The sequence below is a fragment of the Podarcis erhardii genome (genome assembly GCF_964252035.2).
Source record: "Podarcis erhardii genome assembly, chromosome: 10".
In the NCBI taxonomy this organism is placed as follows: Eukaryota; Metazoa; Chordata; class Lepidosauria; order Squamata; family Lacertidae; genus Podarcis; species Podarcis erhardii.
In genome coordinates this window covers 42,237,671-42,263,365 of record NC_138500.1, presented here as the reverse complement: position 1 = coordinate 42,263,365, position 25,695 = coordinate 42,237,671, and the positions used below count along the sequence as shown (strand labels likewise).

Sequence of the window (25,695 nt, the reverse complement as noted above, 5' to 3'; positions counted from 1 at the left end):
AGGCCACTTACCAAGAGGAGGGGGGAGGGTTGAGGCTCAAGGAGCTCACCCCAAACTCCCCTTGCCTTGGCTGTCCTCCTTTTGGTATGTGGCAGTGACCTGCAGTGGTGGGAAGCTGGGAGAGCAACAGAGCCCCACCTGTTCAATAGGACTTTATTGAGTTTGATAGGATTTATTCACAGGTGAGCTTCAATTTCCACTGAGATGATTTCAGTGCTAGTCCTACTCAGAGTAGAACCATCAAAGTTAATGGACATAGAATCACAGAATTGTAGAGTTGGAAGGGAACCTTGTTGAACCCCCTGCAATGCAGGAATATGCAGTTGTCCCTTATGGGGATTGAACCTGCGACCTAGGCGTTATCAGCACCACACTCTCACAAACTGAGCTATCCAGCATAAGTACATGACTAATTTAGGATTAATGTGTCTCCTTTGAGTAGGACTTAGTTGAATACAACTCCCTGTGACCAACTTCACTCCTCACAGGCATTAATGAAACCCACCTCTGCCACTGCTGTTGTTTACAGGATACAATGAGACTGGCATATTTGGTGGCGTTTAGTAGCAATGGTGGTTTCCACAGAAGCTGGGAAACATTTGTTGTTGTTGTTTAGTCATTTAGTCGTGTCCGACTCTTTGTGACCCCATGGACCAGAGCACGCCAGGCACTCCTGTCTTCCACTGCATTGGGAAACATTAGGTTTAAGCAAAAAACATGGGAAACATTAGGTTTAAGGGGAAAAAAATTATATGGTAAGCCTTCTTTGTCATATGGGCTCTTCCCAACTTTGAAAAATATCTGTGAAAAATATGTCAGCACACCTGACAGCCATAATCTGCATCTACACCAATTTATCCCTCATTTTTATTTATGACTCGTGATGGGAAGATGGGAAGAATTTATGACTCGTGATGGGAAGGCAGAAAATGAGGCGGAATGGCTGGCACAGCAGTAAGTTAAACTGCAAACCACGCCCCCTCCAAGCCGCCCGGTTGGGCACTTACCTGTGAGCGTGGTGTGCCAGCCAGGTGAGTAGGGGAGGGGGCGTAATGCCCCCTGCATGACGCAGAAATCGCATCCCGCCCACAACACTTCCCCTCTTGGATGAGGAGAGGCCTTATCCCCACCCATTTCTTGTGTAGTATTACTGAAACAGCCATCTTGAATTCCCCCAAAATAGGAAGATGGACAGATAACTAGTGTTCCATAAAAGTCTTCTCTGTCATCAAATGATAGAAGGATGGATTCATCAAGAAACAGACAAATGAAAATATACTGCATCAATAACTAGATTTAATCTGATGCAAGCCTGAGCCCCAGAATTTCTTTTCAATTCTAGGATTCATTAGCCTTAGGTTGTCTGAAGGAAAGACACAGCCAAAGTCTACAATCTTATAGGTATGATGTTTGAACAAGCCTGAATCCCAGGACCTCTCATGTTAGAAATTAGTGTGGGTGGCTGTGCCATTTTTATTTATTTTTTTGATACAGCTTCTTGTTATCATGGATTCATGCATTCAGTTCATCTTCACTTCATTACTTTAAACAGTTAATTGTCATTCGTTTTCACTATCCGCTCCATTTTCTTTTTGTAATTCACTGGCACCACCTGTCAGGCTCTATTCACCCTTCCGTTTTGTGAAACATAATCGTAGAGACTTCTGTGTAAGTTGTTTGGCAGAATATATCGCAGATCTGATGGGCTGGGTACATCTCTGGAAGCAAACACGGCTGCTTTTCTTAAATCCTGTTTTACAAGATTTTAATGAAATTTTAATCGCCATATAGAAAAGGTTATTATAGTGATCACACCAAAGTTTAGTTATATAATTGACTTTTTCATCACAGGATCTTCACTGGTTTTGATTCTGATCCTTGCTGAAATCAAATGAACTTTTTCATCATGGTTGCTGTGAATGTTGTTTTGTGTTATAGCAGTGGCTGCCCGGATATCCATTTTGAATGGATAAACTGAATGCTTAGGATTTTCTGATTTATTGAAGTAGACTTGTGCACGTGCACAAGCACATGTGTGTGTTTAGCATTAAAACATGAAGAGCATCGGGAAGATATGAATGCTAACAACATAGATCTCTTTGAATTGGGTAATCATCGCCCTTGGCTAGTGTTCGCTGACGACTTTGACCTGCATCTGAGTCACTGTCAAGAAAAGGCAGCAGCAAGTGGAGAAATGTTGCTCATTATATCTGGCTGTGTTGAACACATGCACTTGTTTTCTGAAGCTCTGGATGAGACAAGTACCCAGCCAGCTCCTGCTGACTCGAAGCTAGCTTGATTTACCAGGTCATAATGCAAGGTGGGTTCAAGGGGTGATTTTAAAGCCAGCAATGAATAATTCCCTCAACACAACAAGCATAGTTAGAAGCCCAGGGGACCTGGCAAACTATAGAAAAGCAATTGTTTATCCACAGCAGTCTCCTACTGGTTTGTGTAGATAATTCATATTTTTGTTATATAAACTTTATTTGCATGAGGTGAAGTATAAAAGAGAAGCATACGAAATCTGGAGTTCTTTTGTTTAGGAGATGCAATTGTTTTTTAGATATATTTTCTAAAGGCAGACTCTATTTGCTTTGTTCCTTTTCTCTTAATCTTTTACTAACAGTGTGAAACTTTGTTCTGTGTCTTTGTGTGTGTTTTCTCTTCACAGTGCCACCTTGGGCCTTAATAGCCATAGCCATAGTTGCAATCCTATTAGTCCTTACCTGCTGTTTCTGTCTGTGTAAGAAATGCTTGTTCAAAAAGAAAAACAAGAAGAAGGGCAAGGAAAAGGGAGGAAAGAATGCAATTAACATGAAAGATGTAAAAGATTTAGGCAAGAACTTGAAAGATCAGGTAAAGTATTTATCTTGTTCTTGAGCAATGTTTCATTTAAAACCTGAGTGAAAGTGTTTGAATATTAGACCATCAGTGGCCTGACAGCAGTATTGTGTATTGGAAAATGATTAGCACAGGCCTTGCTAACCTGGGGTCCCCCAAATGCCTTGGACCATCAGCCCTAATAGGAGTTGCACTCCAGAACATCTGGGGAACACTAGGTTGCTAAAGCCTGGGTTAGCATAATTCTCGTATCAAATAACAAGGAAATGCTTTGAAGAATATTCCACTGGTTTTAGTGGAACATATTCTCTAGCAAATTCACATGAGCATGTGGCATTTATTGGAGTTTGAGGTCTTCAGGATACAGCCCAGAATCTTTTTTTTTCCCCAGTGCTGAACTCCTGAACATCTAAAATAGGATATTAATGAATGTGCATTGGTATTCCTCATTAAACAAGATTATTCTCCTACAGCCTAATCAAATGCATGTTGACTCAGAAGTAAGAGCCATTGAATTAAGTGGGGCTTAGTACCTAGTAAACATGCATTAGGATTACATTGATAGTTCTTGGCACTCTTTGCTGACTCTTAATGTCCACCTACAGTAAAGAGACAACTCTTGTATGGCCACAGTTATCCACCAAAGCACTTTGATACAATGAATGAGCTATTAATCTTTGGCAAGGGAATTCTTGCCATCTTTACGAAATTACAATTCACAGAATGTTTGGGGTAAACCACTTCAATTTATTTCCAAAAGATAATATAAGGTGGGTTTGTATGTATTCCAAATACCACAGGTTTAACAGGTGTATCTTATGGGTCTTAAAAGGAAAGAATCTTAACATGTGAAGCAACACTTACATTGCAGAATCTGTTTCAGGAGCGATGTTGATATCCTGGAATTTTAATCTTTCCTGCCATGCCTTTATTGGGACTGCCCTTTTCTTACACAGAATCAATTGCATAATGACAGAGCGGGCCTTCCAGATCACAGGGAGTGGTTTCTTCTCTCTTTTTTGATGCATTGAATTCTCTGAACTGGAATTCAATTAGTAAAAATTACTACTCACTCAAATTAGGATTACATACATTATCTGATGCAAAAAGAAGATGATATGTGTAGTAGCTTGCCTCCAATATTGATATGTAGGATAAACAGATATCAAGGTGTTTTTGGATAAAGGAGCTGCCCATAAGCAAGACTGTATAGGTTACGGATAAGTTCCACTCATGGTGGTCTCTGAAGTGGCTGGTTCTGCTTCTTAGAGAGGAAATATTATTCACAGCATATGCGGTGAGAAGATTCACCTGGGGGGTGGGGAAATGTAGACAATTCCATCCAAACCTTCTGTAGGTTGTCCTTCCCTTTATATTTGGGCTAGGACACTGAAGTAAGGAAAATTCCTGATGTTAATTGGCAAGGAGAAGTGGCTTGGGTCTGCTCAAATCATTCTCTACAAAATATAACCTCTTCCAGAAAGTTAGCAAAAGGGTGTTCTGAGGGAGAGTTATGGTGGTGGGGAAATGAAAGAAGGGGGCTGGGGCAGGGCCAGGGCCATGGGAAGAGGAAGGGGAAGAATGGAATAGAAATTAAAGAAAGGGGGGTACCTCCTTGTCTACCCCAATATAGTATAATGCAATAATGCACTGTTTTCCAAGCCCCAGTGGTACTAGTCATCAGTGTGAAGCAGAGTTTGGGAAAACTTAGATTGTGTTATACCAGATATTACCTAGAAAGGGGGAGAAAGTTACATTGGAAGGTGGCAATTCTATAACTCTTCTAGATTTAGTTCCTCCCTGACCCCTGCTGGCTAGATTGTGTTGCTGCCATTCATTATCTCACAGAATAACTGCAAAACTACCTTGGCATGGCACGGAATAAGTTAAAATTCTAGAATAACTTTAATCAGTAAGTTTCATTCCAAAAGCATGATTTAGCAGGTAATTTCATTTCAGCAAAGGATTTTGTTTCTCATTTACATGCTAATTGTGATTTGCTCCTTCTTAATTGCTGAATTTACTATGGCAGTTGTGATCAAACCTTTCCACTTGAAGACAGAAATAACTTGAAACTGCTCTACTATAAGATCCGTAGAAAAGTCTCTTTATGCATTGATAATTATACTAATGGTAACAATCTGTCATTTCTTTGTAGGATAAATTGTGTGTACATTTTGTTATCTTTTTTGTGAAATTTGTTCTGTATTATTATGTAATATTTTCCTTGTGATTCTATTATATATTAAGTGTTCTTCATTATATTTGTTCTGGCCTGGATAAATGACCAAAAAAGTGATAATAGCACTGTTAAAATATTCAAATATATGAGTATGTTTTAGTATATTCATACAGAACTTGGTAGAAGCCTCTTCCACTGAAGCCAGAAGTCTAAAGTCTGTTTCTAATTCCTTGTTAAATGCAAGAAATAAATAAATCTTAGGGATTATCCACACTTACCTTTCCTCCACACTTCCCACAGTCCACACTTTAAAACTCTCTGTCCAAATGCTCTCCTCCCCCTTTCTTAAAGTTAAATAAGAACAAATGGGGAATTCGCGTAAAACCCCAAATTGCTGTTTCTTGTGCTTCAGTTTTAAAGAGTGGGTTTTCGTGGGGAAAGCTCTGGGGCAAAAGAAAAAGCACTCAGACACAGAGCATTAAAGTGTGGACCTGTTCCTGCAAAGAGCAGGACAAAAGGTAAATCCTTAGAGGCTGAAGAAAACTGCTTTCAGTTATTTTACACAATGGATGCTATCAGTAATTTAAAAGAGAGATTAAAAATTTGTTATGTAAAGTTGTTGAAGCAGCCTTCAACAACCTGGTACCTTCCAGATGTTTAGGACAACTCCCATGGCTGGGACTGTTGGAAGTTCTAGTCCCAAACATCCACCAGGATGGCAAAGGCTGAGGTATAGTGTTTAGAAGATATAATTATAGAATTGCCATAAATTTCAGGTATGTTCCCCATCATACACCATCAAGTGGGGGAGAGGCATGGTTCCAGCTTTTACTTTAATAGAAGCTACGGTTCCACATTACACAATAAATTAAGTATAATATGAATTGAACTTGGGCTAAAATTACTTAATACAATGAAATCTGTAGCCGTGGTTCAACTCCAGTTAGTAAAGCAAACAGCAGTTTCCTGTGTTTCGTAGTATTGCAGAACTCTGGTTTGTTCCAAAATGCAAGCAGGCATTTTCATTTTGTCCAGCATGTGAAGGAGAAAGAGAAGGAAGGTGGGCTACACAAGCTCAATGCTCACTGCGGCTCATTGTTGCTCTTCTAAACTAAAGTTTTCATTTCTAAACCATAATTCTGAACCAGGCTGTATAGTGTTATGTTTGCAGACACGAAAATTAATAACAACATGTTTTAGAAGTCCCGCATCTCCCAAGGTCTCATTAATAAACTCCATGGGCTGTATGTTTTCTACCATGTTCCCCACACACATATCCCACAAAGATAATGGTGCACCTTTGGGTTGATACTAGAAACATTAACAGTTCAAGTTGTGGCAGGCTAAACCCTAAATGTAAGATACAGTATTTCAAACATCAGGTGTATTTGTTTTACTTTTTAAACAGAATTTAGTTATATTCACAAAGCTTGAATGCCTTCTGGAACACCAGAAACACCCATTTTAAAGTTACTAAATGTAACTTTTATGCTTTTATGCACTTAGAAGGAGCTATTACACATGCAGCATACACTGGTTCTGCAAGAGAATAACCAACAGCCATTTAATCCTGCTGTAGTTAGTGCTGATTTTGTTGGGAATCAGCTGAGTAGTTTTTTTCAGCTCTTTCCAACTTTATGGACGTGCCAGCACTTGCTCAGCACTTCTTATTGGACAGGAGAAAATTTGTCTCATTATCCAAATTTCAAATCACTAGAATTATTATTCACAAATTGTTTTCCCCTTTTGTCTATATGCATAAGCTTTCATTGAAATTCTATACATGTTTAATTAGAAGTAAGTCCCATTTAATTCATTGGAGCTTAATCTCAGGTAAGTGGATGTAGAATTGCAACTCTAGTCTTCTTCTGTGATGTATCCTAAGTGACCAAGTTTAAGTTGATGGTACACACAGATTTATTAACATATATAATTACATGCTCTTCATTTTATGCACCCTATATATTCAGAGTAGTAACCTTCATTATCCAAAGGTTCGAATTTGCATCAAGAACAGTGTACCGAAAAATAATAATAATGCAGTTTTCTAGCCTGGAAGCTCATAATTAAAATAAGAGGGGCTGCAAGGCCCATGTGAGCAAACTGTTGATAGACCTTCAACTTTTTTCATAATCCTCTCTGCCAAAGGAACCACCATTACGTCCTGACCTCCCTCACTGCGACATGCTGAGGTGTTTACGTCATATCTGACAGTCCAGGAGAGTTCAGTGCAGACCAGCTTTTTGCACTCTGCAGCAAGAGTAGGCTTTTCAGGGCGCAGAACAGCCTGCAAAATGTCAAACCGCATTGTGCTCTGTGTGTCGTTTTAGGTCTCACATGAGCATGTGGGAGTGTGGCAGCAGAACAACAGATAGCACCAGCAGTTGCTGCAACTCCAAGAAGTGCTATGACAGACAATGACCTTATTCAAAAGGACCCATTTCATAATCTCCTCCCTCCCCAATTTTCTGCAATTACCACAAACACCTAGTCTTTAGAGTTATAGACATCCATTATTCTGAATTCATATTTTACCTTTTCTTACTCTTCTTCACTAATCCATGCTATCTGATCCAGTGGCGTAGCGTGGGTTGTCAGCACCCGGGGCAAGGCAAGTGATTTGCGCCCCCTAACCCGTGGATTTGCGCCCCCTAACCCGTGGATTTGCCCTAACCCCAGAAGTTGCGCCCGGTGCGGCCGCCCCCCCCCCTGCACCCCCCACGCTACGCCACTGATCTGATCTAGTCAGGACTGGCCTAAGACATTTTCCTTTTTGTGGCAGAGCAGCAAATATCTGCTCCTACCCTCCACCCCACTGCCCCCCCCACCTGTCAAGGTGTGCATAGTACCCAAGTTTGGTCAACAAATATTGGCAGCTGAGGTAGAAAATCCCACAAGCACCTCCCACTATCTATGACCGTGAAAAACACAGTAATTACACACTAAATAACCAATGGTTTGCTGCCCCTTTGTGACACTCAAAATCAGCTGCCTGAGACAGCAGCCTTGCTCTGCTGATTGGTAGGACTGGCCCTTAGTGAATAGTTTTGTTCTCTTTTCCCTTTCCTGCCTTCACGCCGCTAAATTTATTCTGCCAGGAAATCATTCCTATTTTTATAGGTCAGAAGTAGCTAACAAGGTGCCTTCCAGATCTTGTTGGACTGCAACTCCCATCATCCTTGATGTATAGTCATGCTAGTAGGGGTTGATGGGCCTTGTAGTCCAACAGCAGCTAGAGATCAAGTGCATAGAGAACCATGGCTAAGATCAATTGTAGAAAGAACCATGTTGGATGTTCCTGCTATAGATTCCACTTTACAGCATATGGAGCTAATTAATCTTCCTGCAATCCACACACCCCTGTTTGCTTTTATGGAATCATACCTGACAGCTCACCATTATCCCATCTGTATTACCTCTCTGACAGAGATCATATCACTTGCGTTTTACAGAATGTCTTGCACATTGTTAATGTTAAAGAAATCATGCTAATTTTAAAGAAATAAATACATGTATTAGACTAGTTTTTTTTTTAAAAATGAGATGAACGCAGGCAGGAAGTGCTCTTAACTTGTAACAATATCGTTCTCTTGCAGTTGTAGTCTCAGTTCCAGAGCAAGGGTCCTTGACAACTGTCTTAATTAAAATCAGTGAGGCTTCTTAGTACTGTAAATGTATTTAGGATCAAAATGTAAGCTTTTGTACTTTCAAGGATTCTGGTGTAAGTGGTTTGTGGTCTGCAACAGCGTAATCCTATATGTGTTTATTCAGGAGTTAGTCCCTCTTGGTCCAATAGGGATTACTCCTGTTTATGTGCATAGGATTATAGCCTGATGATGCAGTTCTGTACATTCTTACTTGGAAGTAAGTCCCGCTGTGTTTAGAAGAGTTTACTCCTGGGTAAGAATGTGTAGGATTGTAACCTAAAACTTTTATGTGTATAGAAAATATTATCAGTATCTAGGGGAATAACTACTGTACTTAAGTAAAGGGTGGATGATCATAGGTCTCACAGCACAATCCTAAGCATGTTTACTCAGAAGTAAGTCCTGTTGAATTCAATGGAACTTACTCCCAGGTAAATTGTGCATAGGATTGCAATCTGAATTATGTAAAGGTGTTGAACAGCAAATGTACAATCTATGTAAATGGTCATTTCTCCATGGTTTGACTAATGTTTTTGTGTGTGGATGTTTTAATTTTTATTTCTTCCTTCTATGTCCTCCTTATCTATGTTGTGTCTCATGACTGTTCTGGATTGTCACTTGCGGTAGGTTTATTTTGCTCTTTGGACACACCTAGTCTAAAGCTCTGGTATATTTAGTCTCCTGACAGCTCTGGCTCCTCAGCTGAGATTTATACATAGCTTTGACACACATCAAGAGGCTGAACCAAATTGATTTCTTTCTTTTGCAGGATTATATTTCAAATCCCACCCTCAATTTTCTATATATACTAAGCCTGAAGGTATTAGAAAGCTCAAGTTTTGATATGCACAGAAAATAATGTACACATTTTTCTTTCATTTTTGCATAAAATCAAAGTTACCAAAACTGCTCAACATAAGAAGAAAAAAATCTGTTTCCTATTGGCTTTAAAAAGATCACAATCTTATTCAATTACAGTGTGCTTCATATCTTGTGCTGTTTATATATATATATATATCACATTTGCACTTTTAGACAGCATTTCTCTGCCTTCTTAAATAGAAGTAAGCCTGACTGAACTCACTGTTGTTTACTTCTGAGTAAGCATGAGTAGGATTCCACGGGCAGTTCCTCTGCAACCCTGAACTGCATTAAACTGACTTCTGGAAATATGTTGCTGTATCTGGAAAATATTTGGTCCATTATTTCTTGAAGCATCTTCCCATCACAACTTTCACTGCTGCAATTTATCAGTCTGCAGCAATCCTCCTGTGTCTCCTTATAATTTTCTGCTGCCATTTCCTCCACCCCATGTAAGAAGAGTGGGAAGGGGTGAACATTCAACCCGAGAAACACTCTAATAAGTTCTGATTTAATGACTCTGAATTTAATGTATTGGTACAGCAGAATCCTTGCTGAAGCTCAGCCTTTGGGAAAGGAGTCGACTTAATTATATCAGTGATGAACAGTGGCACTGAAAAATTATCAAAAATTTAGTCCCATTTCTTGAAGAATAATTGCAGCAATGGTCTCGATCTTTTATTAGGTCACAAAGTGTTAGAGGAGAGGGAGATGTAATATCTCAGCCATTAAAATTACATCAGGCTGAAATGTTCTCACTTGCTAGATACTTTGATTTTACAGAAAATATGTCTCTTGATTAGATCAGGACATTGGGACTTGGCACCGTTTATGCCACTAACTGTGATAGTATGTTGCTGAGTTTTCTTCCTGGTGCTTTTCACCTGCTGGGGGCGGGGGGGGCAGATATTTGCCAGCTGCATTGGTACTTACAAGGATATGACTGCAAACTTCTAGCATAACTGTTATAACGTCAGCAAAACGTTGAGTTTTCTGACGTGCTGCTGCTGAAGCTACTGTCCGATCCTCATGCTTGATGCAGGAAGGCTACAATCAATGTACAACAGAGTACTTATAGTCAAGCCATGTCGGCATGTTCATTTATCACTTCTTCCAGACATGGTTTTACCTGTGCCATAGACAGGGATCTTGTGATTCTCTAAATGTTATTGGACTTTAACTCCAATCATCCTTCACCAGTGCTTTTTTTTCTTTAAAAAATGTCTAGGGGGACTCTCATTTTGACTCAAGAAAACCACCATTTTAGAGTTGAAATCAGGAAAAATAAATACAGTAAATGGACCAAAGTACAAAGATTCACAAAACGTTTAGGGGTATGTGTACCCCTGCATCCCCTCAGAAAAAAGCACTGTCCTTCACCATTGGCTATGCTGGCTGGATATTATTATTATTATTATTATTATTATTATTATTATTATTTTATTTATACCCCGCCCTCCCCAGCCAGAACCAGGCTCAGGACGGCTAACACCAATAAAATTACAATAAAACGTAAAAGAAAAACAAAAAACAGTTAATTAAAATACGAGTTAAATTACAATTTAAAATGCAGCCTCATTTTAGTAGTAGCCCATAAATCAAAACCACAAGGGGAGGGAAAACATAAGGGTCAGACTGATGGGCCAGGAGGAACGGCTCCATCTTGCAGGCCCTGCGGAAAGATGTCAAATCCCACAGGGTCCTGGTTTCTTGTGACAGAGCGTTCCACCAAGTCAGGGCCAGTACTGAAAAGGCCCTGGCCCTAGTTGAGACCAATCTAACCACCTTGCGTCTCGGGACCTCCAAAGTGTTGTTATTTGTGGATGAATGTGGTCCCGCAGCATTCTGCACCTGCTGGAGTTTCTGGGTCAGCTTCAAGGGCAGCCCCGCATAGAGCAAGTTACAATAATCAAGCCTGGAGGTGACCGTTGGATGGATCACTGTGGCCAGATCAGGACCAGAAAGGTAAGAGACCAACTCTGCATGATACGGCAGAGATGGGAAAATGCCACCTTTGCTGTGGCTGCAACCTGCGCCTCCATGGAAAGGGAGGCATCGAAGGTTACACCCAAGCACTTGACAGAAGGCGCTGGCACTAATTGAGCCCCTGCAAGAGATGGGAGTTGGCCCCCTAACCCCATGTCATCCCAACCCAGCCAGAGGATCTTTGTCTTCGAAGGATTTAACTTCAACCGGCTCCCGAGCAGCCATCCAGCCACAGCTTCCTAGCATCTGGTCAGTGTGTCCAGGGCCGAGTCAGGGCGGCCGTCCATCAACAGATAAAGCTGGGTGTCATCAGCATATTGATGACAACCCAGCCCAAAACTCTGGACAACCTGGGCAAGGGGGTGCATAAAGATATTGAAAAGCATCAGGGGGAAATATTGCCCTGTGGGACTCCACACACCAAGGAGTGCCACGGCAACAACTTCTTCCCTAGCACCACCCTCTGTCCCCGACCTGAGATAAAGGAGCGCAGCCATTGTGGGACTGTACCCTGAATCCCCACGTCGGCAAGGCAGTGGTCCAACAGTTCGTGATTGACCATATTGAAGGCTGCTGACAAATCTAAAAGAATCAGCAGTCCCGATCCGCCTCAATCCAGCTGTCTACGGAGTTGGAGGGCAACAACAGTTAGAAGGCCACATGTTCATCATTGCTGTTCTACACAGTCAGGTCCCACCAGGGCTGGATTTAGGTTTGATGAGGCCCTAAGCTACTGAAGGTAATGGGGCCCTTTATATGTCCAGCTGTTCTTTGTCAACAACAAATTGCCACTGTTTTTTGTGTTGAATATATGCTATATGGTAATTTATGGACCTAATAGGTATCTAAAGCTATTTGCACATAACAAAATATGCATTTCATCAAAGTAATTGCTGAACTGAAATACAATTAAGAAGTATATTAATAGTGACATTTGGGGGGGGGCAAGAGAGTGGGGCCCTAAACTATAGCTTATTTAGCTTATAAGTAAATCTGGCACTGCCCACTACCCATGGCTGATTTTTTTAGTGGTATTATAGGTGTCCTTAATTAGCCAATTGGATGATCACCTGGAAATGGGATATATGACTTAAGTGAGACTAAATTGGCTTAAATCCAAACTCTTTGGTTTAACTGGGTTGCAGGTGACCAATCTGCTTCTTAAGTTTTTCCCCTGAAGGTCTGTGGTGTGTGGGGGTGGGGAAACAACTTGAAAATAAATTTGTAAGTGGGAATTTACAAAAAGCATGCAGCTGTTTAAAAAGATGACAGTAATTCCTCTTTAACAAATTCTATTGATAGAATGTGTGAAAAAACAAAACGATATATGCAGGAGATCAACAATGGAATGAAATCACTTTCTTTCTTAGTCACATCTATAAGAGTTGTGTATTGACAGGGTTCAGAAGTAGAAAGGGAAGGGAAAGGTCCAAATGCATGGGGGGGGGGGGAACGAGTCCTATCAGATCAGTCAAAAAGTCCCTCTAGACCTGCATCTTCTTTCACACCAACCAGATGCTTAAGGGAAGCCCCCAAACCAGGCACAAGACATGATGCTGTTGTCCCTTAGCAGCTAGCATTAAGGGTATTGAATTTGGTACATCAAAAGACTTCCTCAAATAAATGTAACTGAGAAATTTGCTTTTGATGTCTAGCCATGAGGATGTAAGTGTACACTAGCCATTTCCAACTCTGAGCTGGGGTACACTTGGAATACCACAAGAAAACTGCCAGTATACTGTGAGAAATAGATTGTGGGTGGTAGCTTGACTTCACCCTTCTAATGTATGTTCAATCTTAGCTCAAACCGGTGAAGCTTTCTGCCACTGCATCTGCATGATATGAATACAGCTGCTAAAAGTACCTCTTTCCGCACACGAAAGACCTACTTTGCACTCAGGATGATGCCCTGTTTTGGTATGTGAGGGGAGATGCTTGCATTTCAACAGAGCAGAGAACAGTACCAGTCTGTGGCCTTTAGCCCCCATCCAGCATGGCTAGTGGTCTGGGTTGATGGGAGTTGTAGTCTTTCAACATCCAGAGGGCCTTGTGGTCCCTATCCCTGACCTAAAGTCTATTGATAAATGGAACAAATAAATAAAACCCTATTTGCCAGTTGCAGATTAATTTGACCTCAGCATCCAGGTTGGCACAGTGCAAATGCAAATAGGGGAATAACACAATGCGTTTGCACCACACTGACCTTGCTGCCACATCAGCCCTTCCTCTTTACATGCTGTTAGGCAACCAACCAGAAGTCGGATGAGTCAGATGAGTACAGTCACCCTAGCATGCTGCCTGCTTCTGCCAACAACATGAGATATATATATATATATATATATATATATATATATATATGAATGAAAGCAAACTGAGCTGGGGTCTTATTTATTTATATGGGAGTGGGATAATTTATATCCCACCTCCCCAAACTTTGGGGTATATGCTCTACCTTTCCAAAGTTTGAAGCTCATTTTCTAATAGGAAAAGGCAAGGGCATAAATTTGTGATTGGATTGAATTCTCAAATTGCAGTTACAAGTAAATTAGATGGTCTAATTCATTGCTGCTGTGCACTGTGCTGTAGGTAATTTCCATGGTGGCACAGCAGACAAGTGCATTTGTTTAATATGATCATGCAACTGATCAAAACACTTAACTTGTTTTGAATGAAAAGTTACATGCTGAGATGTTCACTCCAACTAAAGTGAGCCATGACTAAGGCTGGCATCCTATAATGACTTATATAGGGTAACTCCCATCAAAGTTAAATGGAGAAGAGTGTGCTGCAATTCGCTTTACTTTAGTCAAAGGTAGTCCTGCATCACAGTCCTAACTATGTCTACTCAGAGGTAAGTTCATCTAATTGATAGGGTTTCCCAGGTAAGCATTGTACAATTGCCAACTGAATTGATTAGGGCTTTATGATGCAATCCTGTGCACACTTGCCTCAGAATAAATCACATTGAACTCAGTGGGGCTTGCTCCTAAGTAGGCACACATAGGATTGCTCTACTGGAATTATATATGATGCAAACCTGAGCTTTCTAATATCAAACAAATTAATGCTTTCAGTTTGTTATTTTCTGTGTTGGTAAACACTGCCGCTACATTTTAAAACAACTGCTGTTTTGGCCAACAAATTTGTCCATAATTGTGTTAACATCAATGTATAGTTAAATCAAGTTGGTTCAGCCTTGCTTTAAACTGAGAACCGTTGAAAAGAAAAAGAGAACGAAAAGGGTCTTCTTTTCTGTGACCGTGCATTTGCTAATGGCATAGTGATACCTTTGCTTCCATATGCATCATGAACAGAGAGAAAAAATTGAAATGTTTGGGCATCTCATTTTATGAAGAAGTCACATAGCAACATTTTAAATAGCAGTAATTCTACAGAAGCACTTTGCTTTACTGCAAATAATTCACAGCATGCACAACTGTTTTAAATTGAATGACTGTGCAACCTTGCCTCTTTAATAGCATGTTTATCCACACTTGCCTCTGGACAAAGCAATTTGATTCAATCAAAGATTTTGCAAAAAAACAACAACCCAAAAACAAAACCCACCCCAACAACAACACGTTGACATTCTCTTTGTGTTTCAGGCTTTGAAACAATTCTTGCTTGCAATACCCTCAAAAGACACTTCCCTCCCCCTTTTTCCATTGCTTCCTTGCTGCTTGCTGACGATGATATTTCTGCAACGAAAGTAGTCTGAATATATATATATATATGTCAAAAGCATATATGACTTTGTGCCATCCTGCTTGCTTTTAATGGCTTCCGCTGTAAGGGTTGAGTGCCACTGCCTGCTTTTCAGGGCTTCACTTGGAAAGTACAGTAGCCCTGTTAATTACTTCTATTGTTGCCCCTGTTCATTGCAGGCCTTAAAGGATGACGATGCTGAAACAGGGCTGACAGATGGAGAAGAAAAAGAAGAAGCAAAAGAGGAGGAAAAATTAGGAAAAATTCAGTATTCTTTGGATTACAACTTTCAAGACAATCAGGTTTGAAATAAGTGTGATCAGAGTGTGTTGTTTGAGTCGGGGGGGGAGGGTGATGCATTTCTCCAGCTGCCACAGGTGCACCCCAAATCTATTTCCCAGGGGGAGGGGCAAGCTCTGTTGCACACCAAAGTCTCTTCCACTCAAGGGCGAACACAATTGAATATGAATATAGCTATATTTTAACACATACACACGTACTCATTTTACTCATATTCTCAACATTTTAAATGGTATTGGGAAAGTGTTGCAGGCATTTTCTTTCCACAGGTATTCTAACCCCCTGTTCCCCTCACAGATCCGCAATGGCTACCCCATTCTGGGAGTTGTGGCTTTGGGAGAGGAATGGGAGTCACCGTACAACTCTCAGTACCCTTAACTAAGTACCGTCCACGGGATTCTGGGAGGAGGGCGGAGCCATGACTGTCGTTGTGCTTTAAATGCACAGTGGGGATCTGACCTAAGAGAAAGAATTACTTTCTGTAGGGAGATAGCTACTCTTTTTTCCTGTTTATCCCTACTATGCGTGTGTCACATCAGGAAACAAATTCTAACTCAGTAAATTCATGTTGGCAGTTCTCCTTTGACACTTTTGGTGTCTAAGAAAGACATACAGTGTAAAGCCAGCACCGATCCCTGGTGTGTCTTCAATCTTTCTGCCTCAACAGTAAAACTTTATTCAATATTCTACGTACCTTTTCAAGTAACTCCCACACCATCCATTGTCCTTCAAAGAACAGCATTAAAGAAATCACCAGTCAAAGAATAAAGAGGTATACAGAGAGAGAGACTTCCAAAAGCAAACACATAAACAAAAGTATCCTGTATTTTAGACCTTTAGTGGACCACTCTGTAGCACTAAGAGCTCTTGAAATCAGTGTGGAACTTTTAAATCTTCAAAGAATAGTGGATGTTAAGCAGGCGAGGGACTAGAGAAGCTGAAATCTTTTGTAAGAAATAGATATAACCTTCTTCAGAAGATGAACAAAAGTTGTCCTGGGTTTTATTAAAAAGAATGCTATTTTGACTCTAGAACATTGGCTTGGGGATTTTTCCCCCCACAAGAGATTTATATTTTTGCTAGTAGATCTTTGGTAGCACTCCAAGTGTAACTAAGGTGCTAACTAGCATTTATTTACGGTTTCATAATTTCTTCTGCTGCCATAGTTCAGACATTATATTCCCCTGTTGGGCTCTTAACTATTTTCTTGGGATGGATGAGAAAAAGCAAGAACACAAAGATCCATGGCCAGGAAATCCAATTACTACTCATTGTTGTGAATTTGGAACAAGATCACCAAAATACTCCCTGGAGCATAATGACTCCATTCTAGAGAGAATTATTTTCTTTAAAAAAGAATTGAATTACATTCCCTTTCGACTAGCTCAACGTCACAGGCAGGCAAACTGATCCTGTGGCTCCTGGGTGGCTAATGTGGTATAATATATTCCTGATACTAGACTCAACCAGCAAATACAAAACACAAGCATCATAGAAACAAAAGCGGGTGTGGTGACACTGACAGGCTAGCCCATATTCCCCTGGTGTGACTCTCAGGGCCATAGCTCAGTGGAAGAGCACTTTCTTCATATGCAGAAAGGCTGGTGTTAAGTTCCTAGCATCTCCTAATAAGCCTGAGTGAGACCCCTGCCCAAAACTGTGAAGTGTCACTGCCAATTAAAACTATAGACAGTACATAGCCAGATGGACCAATAGTCTTGACTCAGTATGAGGCCGCTTCCTGTGTACCTCTGTTCAAACCAGTTGCTCATTTACATTGCACTCGCAGTACCCATGCAGGTAAGGCTTCAGTCAGTGTGCGGTACTTTCTTAGTGATCCCATGAAACCACTCTATATGCCATTTATAAATGGAACACAACTGGGCAGGCCAAAGGACATCATAGCGCCTTCCTTTGTGGAGAGCACCAGAATGGAGTGGGGAAGAGGGCAGCAGCCAGCTACTATAGCCGCATAGTCCAGGGTTCCGGCAAGGGTCGTAACTCACTGGTAGAGCACCCCAGATTCAATCCATGGTATCTCCAGATCTAGGTATGTCTGAAACCCTGGGGAACTGCTGATAGGCAGTGTAGAAAATACTGGCCTGGATGGACCAGTATTCTAACTTTATATAAGGCAACTTCCAATGTTCCTGTGCCAGAGGGTTTTGATCCCACAGACACATGAAACAAGAACCATCTTTTGCCAGCCAGGAGCACACATGTTTCATGCCAAACCATGGTTTGGTTTTAGCGTTAACATATATAGTGGGTCAGTATAAGATACATAGTTAATCAACTGGTAAAGAATCCTTCCCTTTTAAGTATATAAATTTAACTTTTAGTAATCATGTATCGTAAGATTATTTAACAATACATTTTAAATTGCAGAGTCTTTTTAAAAATAATAATAAAAAGCCCCAGTAAAATAATCTGTTAGGGAGCTATTTGATGGTGGCATCACCAAATAAAATATAAAAATCCATATATAGCTCTAATCAGCAGCAGTTTAAATGCCTCTTGTCTGCTTAAAAACAGCTTCTTGAATCTGCGGCGGCTGTAATTGGGGTTTGGATGTTTGTTTTTTTAAAGAATCATGCACCTTTTTTCAAATCTGCGTTTATTAGAATGCTTTGTTCTTTTTAAAAGGAGAACTGCAAGTGTGTGTGTTTGTGTGTGGTGTGTGTCAGCAGGCGCATGTATCTGTGTGCAACCATATTGTTGTGTACATGTATTTATAGAGAGAGATGTCAGGAGACAAGGCAAGCTCTTTCGTAAATGCTTGCTGAATATTCTGCTCTGCTGATTCTTTCTCACTTGCCTCTCCCTCTGCTTTCAGCTTTTGGTTGGGATTATTCAGGCTGCAGAACTGCCTGCTTTAGATATGGGCGGTACATCTGATCCCTACGTGAAGGTTTTCCTGCTTCCTGATAAGAAGAAGAAATACGAAACAAAAGTTCACAGGAAAACTCTTAACCCTGTCTTCAATGAGCAATTTACATTCAAGGTATTCTTTTGAATAATTACATGGCACCCATTTCTTTGTTTGCTATGTATACTAAAGGTTAATCTCTTTCCCAGTCACAGAATTGCTTATGTCCTGGTTAATTGGTGACCCACGGCAACAATAGCCTTTTCTCTTTGGGAGCCGTTCCAGTGATTGCCCTGCAGTGAAAAATGTAAAGGACAAAGGATTATTACCAGGAGAATAATTCAACTGTAGCCTCAGAGCTCTGCTGTTTTGCATCTTTTCATGAATCTGACCTTGAGTCTGACTGAAACTCCTGTGAGGAAGGGAGCTGTAGCATGGACTCTTTAGATTTCCTGGAAAGCTGCTTTTGCTAAAGAGCCAAAGCCCATTCCAGAGGGTGGGAGATATCTGCCATGAATGAGATGGGCTTAAATGCTGCTGCAGACCACCATTTATGAGCAAAATGAAAAGCTGTGTGCCTTATGCACTTGGAAACAGTGCTAGGAAGCTAGTGCTAAGAGGCCTCTCCTTTTCACTCTCTATGACAGGCATGTCCATTTTGGGGGCATAATCTGGCTCGTCGGTTAGTTTAATCCGGCTCCTGGGGCAGTTTATTTCCTGTGGTAAAACTTAAAAAAGCTCAACAACTTCAGTCCTAAAAGAAGCTCAACAACTCCAACCCTAAGGAAAGGTCAACAACTTTGGTTGGCCCTTTGGTTAACCCCCACAGCCCTTCACTTCATCAGATCTGGCCCTCTATGATCTAGCAAAAATTAGTTGGTCCCCTAATAATGACAATTCCTGATTGTATATTTTGGGTTTTTTCTTATGAACCAACAACTGCCTCCTTAAAAAAAAATAAAAATCATGAAGGCCTCTGCTGGTGGAAAGCACAATCTCCCACACTGTATTGGAGGGTCTGGCAACCTTCTGGAGGAGATTTATAGAAGGCTGTGGAGGGAAGAGAAAATTTGCTTTTTAACTCTTGTGCCCCACCAGTTTGGAGACACTGCTATTTCCCCCCCCACTCTCGGAGGAGCACATATTCCCGTTTGCTTAACTATTACTAATAACAGTACTTGCCAGTGTTCAAAACACTTCACAAGCACTACCCTAAAGCCGAAAGTTTTTCAGTGAGTTCATGGTGCAGATGAAAGACATACCAAGGCCTTGCTCATTCTCTTAGCCTCCATGCAGATCACTCTCTTAGTTTCTACCCTAATCTTTGTAGAAAATGGGTAGCCCTCTGTGCCTTTGTAGCTTTAAATTGGACGTCTTCTAGACAGGCTGATAGCTGAGACTTTGACACAACTGGGGAAAGAAGTCAAGAAACATGCATGTCTAAACTGGCGAGGCCATATAACACCGGTCCTGAGAGACCTACATTGGCTCCCAGTACGTTTCCAAGCACAATTCAAAGTGTTGATGCTGACCTTTAAAGCCCTAAAAAGCCTCAGCCCAGTATACCTGAAGGAGCGTCTCTATCCCCATTGTTCAGCCCGGACACTGAGGTCCAGTTCCGAGGGCCTTCTGGCGGTTCCCTCACTGAGAGAAGTGAGGTTACAGGGAACAAGACAGAGGGCCCTCTTGGTATTGGCGCCTGCCCTGTGGAATGCCCTCCCATCAAATGTCAACAACTATCTGACTTTTAGAAGACATCTGAAGGCAGCCCTGTTTAGGGAAGTTTTTAATGTTTGAAGTTTTATACTGCTTTAATGTTCTGTTGAAAGCCACCCAGAGTGGCTGGGGAAACCCACCCAGATGGGCGAGGTAGAAATAATAATTTCTTATTCTTATTCTTATTAATGTTTTCAGTAGGATGAGAGAACAGTTATATGCATGTTTATTCATAAATTGGTCCTGCTGTGTTCAGTGGGGCTTACTTCCTAGTAAAGTTGTTTGGGATTGCAGAAAAAAGAAAAGAAAAACAGAATGAAAAATTGAGTCTGGAACACATGCAGTTTCTTTGGGGTGGGGAGGGACACTGTAAATGAAGTTTGGTTCTCTTTTCCTCTGATCCTTTCACCTAAAGAAATTATCTTGTCATTATGGCATGTTCATTCAAACACCTAAACATGAGTGGAAATGGAGAGAGGGAATCAAGACATATATTAGAGTGCTGTGCAATGCTGTCCAAAAAATTCAGAACCAAACTCAGAACCAAGTTTCCAGCAATATAACAGCAGCACAGCTGAACATCCTTTGAAGGGTTTTCGTCTGAAATGTTCACTGCACTTCAATCGCTATAGGCCTTTCCCTTGGTATACTTAGTCTTATAATGACAGCTCCAGTTTGAAAGCAGGGACAATAAGAGATTGAGGCTATGTAATCACTCAACAAGAAAGATATCCCCAGAGGCCCCCGACACTACTGCAGACATAAGCCGTTTTCTCTTGAAGATGTTCATAAAAATAATCCATTTTTTTTCCTTTGGTGTGGGGAGGGAGAAGAAACTCTTTTTACTGAGTTTTTCCTTTGAGTTTATTTAAAATGAAGCGAAACAGTAACTTTTAAGATTCAGGTGCCCAAAGCAAAAGGCAATGGTAAACATCTCCAATGGCCTGGTGCACACATTATGCTCAGCCCAAACCACAAGAGACTACCAGAGATGAGTAACCACTTTGCTCCTGTCTAGTCATTCTATTGCAGTGCTAAGCCAAGCCATAGTTTGGTTTAGCATCTTGTCAAAAACCTGGGCTCATGGTTTAGCTCTCTTGGACAAGCCACAAGCCATATACCACGAGACGAACCATAGTTACAGTCCATAGTTAGTTTGGGGAAAGCTAATCCATGAGCCTGGGTTCTATGGCTTAGCATAGTGCAATGCAGCGGCAGAGTGACCCAGGAGGAGCAGAGCAGCTGTGATCTCCTTTCCAGGAGTCTGCATGCTCACACATTCATACTGAGCTATGGTTTGGTCTAGTGTGCTGGGCAAACCAAAGTGTTATGGCGTAAGAAATAAAATAAAATGAATCAGTCAAGGCACCTACTGATCGCCACACAATTGTCGCAGTTCAGCAAACAATGCAATATTCTTACAGTAGCTCCATTTTATTGAATAAAGATCTCAATGGATTAAATCCATTGATATTTTGGGTTCTCATACAGGAACTCATACAGGAGTCTGTGCTTTGTCTTTTATTTCAGCCGTGGACACAGAGAGAGCATTCCCACATACACAAGATATTAAGGCTGCAATCATCTATACACCCTGCCATATTGTGAAAATCCAGACACAAAAGTTGTTGAGCAAAGTTGCTGAGCTTTTTTGGCAAAATCACAAACACATTTTGTGATTTTTAAGGGAAATCACAAAAAATGACACTGCCAACATGGGTTGCCATACGTCCAGATTTTCCCAAACATTTTTAAGCTATTTCTGCCCAGACACTGTTTCTGACTGCAATATTCCAGCTATTTCCAGGAAATTCCGGACATATGGCAACACTGCTTAATGATACATACTTAGGGTTGCACTGTAAGCAACTCCTATTCTTACTGATGTTCTGTGGTGCTTTGGATCATGCCCACCCATCTTGAACATTCATATTTTGTTACCCAGAAATGTCCATTAATATTTGTCACGTTCCATGTCATGGCTAATGAGTTCAGGGGTGGTGCACCATAAAACGTATCTTGTTGTCATCTTCTAGCAAGCAATTATGAGAATTTTCACTGTGTGCATAATAGAAACGCACATTCTGCGTCATATCTCTTTAGTCTTCTGCATTAGTTGTTACAGAAGTAGCCACGTCGTATTTTGGGCCACTCATACATTTCTCCTGAGTCACAAATAGGATTTCCTTTTTGCTCTTATCTCCTTAAAGGGTTTTTAAAAAATAAAAAGTGATTCCTCAGCTTCTCAGATGATAGAACTGCTTTTAATTAATACATTTATGATCATACATATTGAAAGCTGAAGTACTAAAAGGAATTTCACCCCTGGGTTTATATCTTGACTTAAGAGTGCCAGGAGAATGTGATTCTTTTTGAACCATCAGCATCTGAAAAGTGAAGTGCAATTCAGGATAAAGTGTTCAGCCAGGAGGGAACCTTCAAACACTTCTGTGATGCCTCTGGAGGCTGAAGATTTCTATATCTGCAGCCTGTGTGATTTCTGGCCTGTTGTCATGGATCATCAAAGTAAAAAATCTACCGCAAGAGTTCTGTGCCTATGTTAATCACATGCATTGTGTTGAATGCACAGAAGGGCTTCATGGGCACCCACCTGAGTCCCTGGATAAAAAGGCAGGTGGCAGTAAGAGGTGAAACTCACCCACATCAATGCTGTAGTCATAATAATAATATAATAATAATTTATTATTTATACCCTGCCCATCTGGCTGGGTTTCCCCAGCCACTCTGGGCGACTTCCAACAGAACACTAAAATACAACATCTTATGGTCATTGCAATAATATTGCAGGACTCCCATTTGGCCATATGGTTGATAATTAGATCGGCTTTACTGCGCAACCCTATACATGTCTATTAAGAAGTAAGTCCTACTGAGATCTGCAGGGCTTAGCTTATTTCCATGATTGCAGCTGTAATATTGTGAACAAATACAATATGGTGGCTGGCAGTGATAAAAGTAAAAATTATTTGTGTTAGCAGATCTGCAAAATTATTATCATGCAAGTGGGACCTGTAACAGACAGTTACAGTGCGGAGTGCTTCTGTTTAGGGTCCCAGCCACTGCATTCAGTCCCCACATCAAAAACTGTCAGTGTTCTGCACATGCCGAGCATGCTCAGTTCTCACAGGGCTGTTGGGGGGGGGTGTTTAGTTAAGTTTCTTCCTAATTATTTTGGCACTGCTGCATACCTTGAGGTTCTTCTGAGCATGTCTATACCTCACACTTGTGAGTGAATGGTGCCAGCTTGGCTACAGAAGTAGTGGCCCTTACAGCCTGAACTTCTGAAATAAACAGAATAATGTACTGCCTGCTAGATCACGCCAATGGCACATCTGGTCCAGCATCCTGTTCTCACAATGGCCAACCAGTTGCCTGTGGAAAGCCTGCAAGCGGGACATGAGCACAACAGCATTCTGCCCACCTGTGATTCCCAGTGACTGGTATCCAGGTGCATAATACCTCTGACATTTGAGGCAGAATACTGCTTTCATGCCTAGTAGCCGTTGTCCTTCCTAATTCATCCAGTCCTCTTTTAAAGCTATCCAAGTTGCTTTGTACCGCACCTCAGCACGTAAATCTATAAAAAGGTAAAAGTTTATACAGTACAAACAGTCTTCAGGGAGGCTGCTTTAATGTTCTGTTCAGATACCCTTAAAAGAAAATGTAACAACAATGACCCCAAAAGTCACCAGTGAAGTGTGAAGCTTTTCCCACCTCTTTATAATCAAGCATATGGCTTAAAAATAGGGATAAATTAGGACGGCTGTGCATCCTACTTTAGAAGGAACACTTCTCTGTTCGAGGGCTCTTTGATCTAAGTCCAGTTTAAAGATAAAGAAGCATGAGAAGGGGAAACAAGCAGGGAGCACAGTTAGCACCGGGATAGGAGACTGAGCAGGCATGCCGATCATATAGTCTTCTCCACTATGTTGAGAAGTATTGCATTTCTATTAGATTTACAGTAATTATTTCTGAACGTGAATCTATACATATAAATTAGCATACGCAAATTGAATGCAGATCTTTATCTTCTTTTGTCCTCTTTTTTTTTGGGGGGGGGGGGTGATGCATTAAATGACCCCTTCAGATCAGCATTATGCTTCTGTCTTTGTATAATGTCAGGATACAAGTTAACGTGTGCTGTACTCCCCTGCCCCCTTTTGCCTTAACGGATGTGCCTTTTAACCTGAAAATTTCTTCACAACTTTTCAGGAACTAGCACAATGAGAGGAAGGCCAAGAAAACACAGGTTCTTTTGAGAAGAAATGAAAGCTAGATGTTTGCAAAGGACCAAGGCAGATTTTAATGCTCAGCCATTTGACTTCACTTTAATTCCCCTCCCCTTTTAAGAAACTTGAGTAACAGTGAGAGAGAGATTTACAGGCACATATGGAAGCATTCGTATTTGCAAATATTAATGATAAGGGGTTTATTAAAAACGGTCAGGCCAGGGGGGGGGGTGTTATATTGTAAATAAAATTCCAATTAAAAACAGTCAGTCCTCCACCCCAAATTCAACATTTTTTGCTCGGTTTTTCCAGCCAACTAAAGAAGTGATACTTCAGCTGCATCACTTCCCATGAATATGAAAAAAAAACCATGACTAATGATCCTCTTCCTAACCTAAAGCATCTGCCCATAACACATCAGAACAGGTGGAAAATTAGCCAGAGCCTGGCCTTCTGCTGCCAATATTTATAGCAATGTATCATGCTGTAGGATGAGCTTCAATATCCATTTGATGAAACGCAGAATCCTGATATGGGGGGCTGTAAAAGAATAAAGCCGCTTTCAGGTTGCTTCCCTATGACCACTTACTTGAGATTAAGCCCTATTGAGCTCAGTGGTACTTACCTCTCAGTAGGCAAGGAGAGGATTGTGCTGGAAGAAAACTGCCTAGACTCTAATTTCTCTGTGTCAGACATCGAAAGCCAGTGCTTTTCCATCAGTCTGTAGGCTGCTGTTTTTTGGAAAGTGACAGCATGATTTATTGAGAGAAGCATTCTGCAGTATCGAAAACTCATGTATCTGTGGGGCAAATAATTGGTCTTTAGTTTCACGTTGGAGTCGTAACTTTAAGAACTCAGGGCAAATGCTGCAGACTGATGAGCAAGATACCACATTGTTCTGTAGAATGCTCTAGTCTGCTATTACAAACCAGTGCATCAGATGACTCTCCCACAAAATGTGTGTCATATTTTTCCCCTAGTTCAATATAAAGGGAATGACAGCTGATAAAACAAAGAAATGGATTTGGATTGCAGTGAAAGCATATTTACTGCATAGGCTACATAACCTGGCATTTTCTCATTCTCTGATTTTATTTTTGTTTTATTTTTTTGTAAAAAATAATAATAATACAGGTGCCGTATTCTGAACTGGGAGGAAAAACCTTAGTGATGGCAGTATATGACTTTGACCGCTTCTCCAAACATGATATCATTGGGGAGTACAAGGTGGCCATGAACACTGTGGACTTTGGTCATGTGACTGAGGAGTGGCGGGATTTGCAAAGTGCTGAAAAAGAAGAGGTAAGAAAAGCATATCTATTGTTGGCATTCGTT

At 40.9% G+C, this 25,695-nt stretch overlaps 1 protein-coding gene across 4 annotated transcripts in view; it reads left to right on the top strand.

The window, feature by feature from the left end:
* Nucleotides 1–25,695, top strand: part of SYT1 (synaptotagmin 1) — a 347,729-nt gene that overhangs the window by 244,996 nt on the left and 77,038 nt on the right. For 3 of the 4 annotated variants that reach the window (XM_081878590.1, XM_081878592.1, XM_081878591.1), the window contains exons 4-7: nucleotides 2,675–2,859; nucleotides 15,405–15,527; nucleotides 18,362–18,529; nucleotides 25,495–25,662. In XM_081878590.1, coding sequence (XP_081734716.1) covers nucleotides 2,675–2,859; nucleotides 15,405–15,527; nucleotides 18,362–18,529; nucleotides 25,495–25,662 — 644 coding nt within the window. The remainder of the gene's footprint in view (nucleotides 1–2,674; nucleotides 2,860–15,404; nucleotides 15,528–18,361; nucleotides 18,530–25,494; nucleotides 25,663–25,695) is intronic. The other variant, XM_081878593.1, reaches the window with a different exon arrangement.